General features: G+C 32.2%; 1 protein-coding gene across 1 annotated transcript; it reads left to right on the forward strand.

Annotated features, from left to right (window-relative positions):
• The first annotated feature begins 810 nt into the window (after positions 1–810).
• Positions 811–5031, forward strand: LOC107609650 (Adenine nucleotide alpha hydrolases-like superfamily protein). The gene is made up of 5 exons (XM_088494028.1): positions 811–1204; positions 1283–1392; positions 2371–2492; positions 2975–3071; positions 4577–5031. The coding sequence occupies exons 1-4, from the start codon at positions 988–990 to the stop codon at positions 3069–3071; spliced, it is 546 nt and encodes a 181-aa protein (XP_088350154.1). The 5' UTR covers positions 811–987; the 3' UTR covers positions 4577–5031.
• Positions 5032–6962: the final 1931 nt, after the last annotated feature.

Genomic DNA, 6962 nt, shown 5'->3' on the forward strand with positions numbered 1-6962 from the left:
TTTTTTTTATTGAATTATTGAGAAAACATTAGACTAAGATTCTTTAAAAAAAAAAAAAAGATAAAGATTATTGAGATTTAATTATTCATACAAGTAAAAATTATTTGATGGTTTTAGTACACAAAAGTTTACATGTAAAATGGTAAGTTTTGTTTGGTAAATTTTTTTTAAAAAATGTGTTTATATTTTTTAAAAACATAAATTTTTTATTTTTTATTTAATAAGTATAAAAAATTATGTATTTATATTTATAATTTTAAAAAATAAAATGTTCGAATATAAATCATAGGTCACTATTACATAAAAGATACTATTTAAACAAAAAAATTGTGTATTATTAACACATAAAATGAATTATTTTAATTCTAATTCACGTAATATAATTTTAATTTGCAATTAGATATACTGAAAAAGTCAAAAAAAAAAATTGAAGAATAAATTAGATATAATAGAGATTTATTTTATTATTTGTGTAAAGGACAGAATGATCATTTAATTTTAACCATTAAAGAAGTCAAATATAATTGTGCCACGTATGTAAATGAGTAAAAAAGTACATTCTAATGCTATATTGATTTAGTATCAAATCAATTGAAACTTTTTTAAAAAATTACATAAATTTTTTCAAAAGATTTTGATATTCTTTCACCGAATTCTCCTTATATTAAATGAATAAATGATGCATATTAAAAATTAATAACGAAATTCTTTTATTCTCATATCCCCTATTTTCACAACGATAATTGTCTGAGGATCAATTGCTAGTTGAAATTTAAATTTTTAATAGCTCTAGTTTATCCTATTCTATTTATTCCGGTAAATAAAATAAGATGCAATATGAAAATCAAAAGCACGGGAAAGTGAAACTACCACCGGAGTGAAAAACTAATCATGTTGTAGAGTGTCCCTTCGGTGACAGGCAACAGCCGACAGAGATAGATTAGGTGGAAAACACTACTCACTACTCACAACAGATTCAAACAAATCATGTCATCCGTAGCTGGAAACTTAACCTGCGTGGTGGCGGCCGTTGACGGCAGTGAACAGAGCATGACCGCTCTCCGCTGGGCCCTACAAAACCTCAAGCTACGATCACCTGCTTCCGATTCCACCAACGCTGGATCCTTTGTCGTCCTCCACGTCCAATCCCCACCCTCCATCGCCACCGGCCTCAACCCCGGCGCCATCCCCTTCGGCGGCCCAAGTAACTCGACTTCAATCAACCTTATTTTGTATTATTATTATTATTTGGGAAATTTAATTGTTTTGGATTATTGAACAGCTGACCTGGAAGTACCGGCGATCACGGCGGCGATCGAGGCTCACCAGAAGCGTATCACTGAAGCCGTACTCAATCACGCTTTAGGAATTTGCGCTGAATTCAATTTGGCTGTAAGTGGTTTCATTTTGACTTTGACAATTGACATTCTATGCTGTTTTTCTTTTCTTTTCACTCCTTTTGTTTTAATTTCTAATTTATGATTTTATAATATAGTACTCTTTATTCTCCTAAATAATTGTCTAGTTTTCAAATTTTATTTGATCCTAAATAAATGTTCATTCAGAAAAGTTAGTTAATATAATTATTTTTCTATGAATAATCCTATTAAATTTAGGAAAGAAAGTAATTTTTTGTGCAATTAATTTAATCTATATAAAACCATAAGATTTGTTATTATTTTTCCAATTCATGTGCGTAATTAAAATTAGACAATCGTTTGGGATCAAATGGGTTTTGTTCAAGTGACTGCCTCATAGAAACAGGAGATCTGAAGTCTGAACAACTAGAAAATGTTTTTTTTTATTATTATTATTTTCATCTTTTTTAATTTATTTTATTTTATTTAATATACTCCCTGCATTTATTTGATATTACACTTTCAACCATATTATATGGATATAAAAAATTAGTCACCAATAAGCTATTGTATAGGAATAAGTATTTGGTGTTTATGGAAAAGTTTGATTGCACTTTAGCGCTATATGTGTAGGAGTTAAGAAATCTGACATCAAGGCACAATTATGAAACAGCTTTATCAAATTACTCTTGCACAACCTTTAACATCTAATTAATCCATTCTGTTTACATTAGAAAGATTCACTAAGGGCACAATGATTCATTCTTTCGCAAAGTGGAGAAAAGATGGAAAGGAAGATATATAAAGTTTTAATGGGTCAATATGTTTTGAGTTCAAATGTGATTCATGATAGGGTGCAATGGCGTTTGATCCATGTAACTAACCCCTCTTAGTAAGCACAAGTTTTTATTGTTGATGTTGTTATGTTTGAATGTGATTTGGCCTGAGATGGTTGTCATTTAGTATATTTTGGGGTCTACAGGATTGACTCGTCTATATGTATATTGTATAGGAACCGAGGATCAAGACCCATGTCGTTGTGGGAGACCCAAAGGAGAAGATATGTGAAGCTGCACAGGATCTGAATGCTGATGTGCTTGTGATGGGGTCCCGTGCATTTGGCGCTATTAAGAGGTACACTTTAACATGTGACAAGCCTTTGTTATTGCTAGAAAAGTAAGCAAAAACTTGCAATTGCACATTTCATACTTTGCTATAAACACACTGAATGATTCTTCTCTAGATGAGAATATTAACAATGGTTAAGAATACTCAATTGTATGGAAGCAATGCCTTTGCCAATAAGTGTTTCCAGTTTGTCTATAATATGATACGAGCAAATAACAGTTATCGTAGAGTGATGTCGTGTTAACAAACCGTTGCTGAATAGGGAAATAATCTTCAAATGCTTTAAACATTGTACACAAGCACCCTCTCAACCTTTTATTCATATGCCGCATTCATCTCTCAACAAATTTATAACTGTTTTGACTTGCATATTGGACATTTTTGGACATGGCTTAAGTTGAATGCTGTTATTATTAAGCAAAGGAATTTTTGAAGTGAGAAATTTTGGACACACCACACATAATGTTTCTATTTTCTCCCCTTAACAGGATGTTCCTTGGCAGTGTTAGCAACTACTGTGCCCACCATGCTCAGTGCCCAGTCATTATTATCAAGGGAAAGGACAATGTCGACAAGAAAAACTAGGTATGCGTCAACTGTACTATTATGAGAAGGTTTTGCCCAAATTTTATGTCATGTTGCCTAGATTGTTTAGGATTCGTGAGAAGAACATCCAAGTTATTCTTAGCACTAGCACTTATGGGTCTTTCTTAAATTTCTAGATCAAGCTAATTACTGTGTACAGCGGATAAAAATATATTTGAACACTACGCATTTATGTCTCTGAATTATCGAACTTTTTAAAAGTTTTCAATACTTATAATGAATTAGTAGTTGAATTTGGCTGTTAACACCAGTAGTAGTGTACTTAAATGAAAGATTGAATAAAATATGTGGCATGATTCCGAAGTTGGAGTGAAAATATATTGGAACCAATTGGAATTCTTAGAATAATGCTGCAGTGAACGCCAAAATATAGTTTGTTTCGGATCATAGCATGTTACTGAAAATCTAGACTGGAGATAAATGGACCAATCTGTTTACTGGAATAATTCTTGGGATTTCCAGAGTAAAAAAAGGTATATTGGGACCAAAATGTCTGATTCAAAATTTGTTGGAGAGCAATTTATGTCTTGACTCATAATTTAATTATGACCCAGCACCAGTGTTTCACCAGTGTGTCTGATTTTTACGCATATATCTTGGTGGAGAAAAAGGATGGACAAGGAGATGTAAAACAAAACCAAGGAAAAGTTTCAAAGAAATCCACCGCAGAAGGAAGGAATAAATGCAGACCTAGCCATCTAAATTACCTTAATACAACAATAACAACAACAACAAAGTCTTGTCCCACTAGGTGGGGTCAGCTACATGAATCAAACGACACCATTGAGCTATGACATGTATCATGTCTACAGAGAGACCGTTTACATGTAGATCTCGTTTGACCACCTGGATGGTCTTCTTAGATCTTCCTCTGCCTTTCACCCCTTGTCCATCTTCCATCTTGTCCATCCTCCTGACTGGGTGTTCTGTCGGTCTTCTTCTCACATGTCCAAACCATCTGAGACGCGATTCTACTATCTTTTCCACAATGGTGCTACTCCAAAAAATACTTTGAGTAGTGCTTGCACCCCAATAGCATGAATTATACTTGTATAAAAATTTGTAGAGGACCAAAGTATCCAATTTGAATGTTTACTCTTAAATTATTTGGTGGAAATCAATAAAGTGCAAAAAAATAACAACCAACGATAGACTGTAACCTATAGATTCATACATATTGATGCGCAAAAGAATTCATAACAATCAGTACATCTATTTTTCTTGATATTGCGCTTTCATATAGAACAGAATGTATACACGCATGTATGCCTGAATGTTTCCTTGAGATACTTGTTGTTCTTAGGTGCATATAATATTTTGAGCAACTCTCGGTCCCAAGATACTTATGATAGTTAGTTATATTTCTATATCTTTTGCAATTTTATTTTGTTACAACTGAATTCAATCATCCCATTCAATTTACAATCTAAAAGGGTTTTTATTTTTGAACCAACACTTTCTGTTTCATTTTTTGTGTTATTTAGATCGGTGGCCACATTTCAGTTGCCGTTGATGAATCCCTTCATTTGATCAAAAGCTTTTTCTTGCTTGTGATTTGGTATCCTTTGCTGGACACAATCTGTCAGATCCTGGTGTTTTCACATTTTCAGAACGGTGGTGCTGTCTTGTGTGTAAAGTCTTAGCAGTTAAAGTGGCTCAGAGCTGTGTTGTTACAACTTGAATTCTTGTTCTAAAGGGTTTTGCCCCAAGAAAGGTTGTATTCTTTAATTTCTTCAACTCATTTGCTCTCTGCTCAATCATTTCTTGTCAGTTGAGCATATTCAGTAAGCTGGTATAAGTGTCAAGTTGGGAGTGTAAATACTGTTTTGGCTTTGAGCTGGGTCCAGTATATGTCGGGGGTGATGAATAAATAATAGATTAAACATAAATTTATATGTATAATGACATTGAAATTTAGAAGGGCCATGATTATTGTTAATTTCTTATGTACGGAAAAATTAACATATGGATTCAGCATATTCTACAATTCTATTTGGGATATGGTTTAGTTGTCATCACTTCTTCATCAGTTAATATATGAGGAGTTTAGATTGGGAAATGTTATCGGTGACATTTTCTTGAAGTTACAATTTACTTATGACTACATTGTATGATATGACGGAGTGTGGATCAATACTCCATTTTATAGAGATAAAATGATTTGTGAAAGAGAGATTTTGAAAAGGTGATTGTTATGGTATTTAAAGTGGTGTTTAAATTGTCAAAAAGGTTAAAATTAATATTTAATTTAAAAAGTATAAAAATAAATAATATTTAAAATTTAGAATTTGTTATAAAAAGTAAGTTAAGCAAAAATTTGGCGTCAATTTATTGGCACTATTTTTTTTTTTGTTGTCCACGGTATCCCTTAAATTCCTAACCTAACAGGTCAAGTACTAATTCGTTGCAGATCTAAGTTTCATTTATAGGCACTATTGGTACTATAGAATTTTTCTTTTAAAAAAAATGCTTTTTTTTTTTGTTGCCTATGATATATTCGAACTCCCGACTTTGTTTAAGCGAACGAATGAGCTGACCACTCAACCAATCCAAGTTGGTTTTTTTAAAAAAGATGTTATCATATCACAATTGCTTAATTTATGACAAAAATGTTATTTCAACAACTCTTCCAGCTCACTTATCTTCTCTACAAAAATTTATAAGCATTTGCCGTAAAAAAAAATTTATATAGTATATCCAATAGGAACACAAGTCACGGTTATTTGAAATAAATTGGTTCAACTGTGGATGATGGCATGACATGTTCTTCTAATCCTATGTGAAAAGGAAAGTATGTATGTAAACAAATTAAACTAGCATTAGTTTCTCATGAAAAGGAAGGATGCTGGAAATTAAACTAGAATCTTATTGGTCTTCTCTATAAGGGACAAAGAGGTACTATCATTGGAAAAGCCTAAAACTAAATAGACAAGATTAATTACAAGGAGTCATGATGAGTTTGAGAGAATTATAAATGAACATAAGGACATCCCGAGGACCAAGATATATTGTCCTAAGCCGTGCCGCATGAGATGCGGTCGGTCACGGGCATTATGTTATGAATACTTCTTTGCCAAAATAAATAAAATAAACAATGGACTATACAATATGTACAATGGGACACAATGGGCTATTGAGTTACAAAATGAATCTCCTATACTATCTAGAATAACCATCCGAGTACTAGCGATAATAAACATCTTCTCAAAATATTAAACTGATTTTGGGGTTCACCAAGACTTGAACTCTTGACCTTGCGGATCTAATGCTCTAATATCATGTATGATATCACTCATCCTAAAAGCTTCAGCTGATGGGAAAAGATAATACTAATGATTATATCTCTAATACTCTCTAAACTTCCATTATACACATTGTATAAATATTCTATTGGCTCCTCATACTTTCCCAAAATAAAAACTTAATCAAAATCAACGCGTGCATGCATGCATAGCGTATCTGTCTCCAGTTCTTACTTCTTATTAAAGCAATAATCAGCATAATGCTTAATAGCAAATGAATCTACGTACTTGATTAACAGATTTATAGTAACCCATGAGGGAGCAAATTACCATTTCCTTGTGTTTGCTGAAGAAAATGTGAACTCGAAGCAAATGAACACTATCGATCATTGATGCTATAGTATGAAATAGAAGTTCGTCAAATTATTTTGGACTCCGAATTTCAATTAACAAAATTAAGAAGAAACAACGAAATGGTTTTGAGAGGAATATATAGATTTCATCTAACTCCATAAAAGCTTTCGACTTTTATTCCTCTTAATTTGTGGGATTGAGATGGATCATATTTTAATCCATAAAAATAGAACAGGAAATTTTATACATAAATGCTATATGTATAATTCATAAT

Source organism: Arachis ipaensis, chromosome B7, assembly GCF_059453495.1.
Source record: "Arachis ipaensis isolate K30076 ecotype BB chromosome B7, ASM5945349v1, whole genome shotgun sequence".
Taxonomy (NCBI): domain Eukaryota; kingdom Viridiplantae; phylum Streptophyta; class Magnoliopsida; order Fabales; family Fabaceae; genus Arachis; species Arachis ipaensis.

Coding starts and splice junctions, on each gene's coding strand:
- LOC107609650 (XM_088494028.1), top strand. CDS start 988: ATGTCATCCGTAGCTGGAAACTTAACCTGCGTGGTGGCGGCCGTTGAC. Junction 1,205..1,282: donor CATCCCCTTCGGCGGCCCAA/GTAACTCGACTT, acceptor ATTATTGAACAG/CTGACCTGGAAGTACCGGCG. Junction 2,493..2,974: donor GCATTTGGCGCTATTAAGAG/GTACACTTTAAC, acceptor TCCCCTTAACAG/GATGTTCCTTGGCAGTGTTA.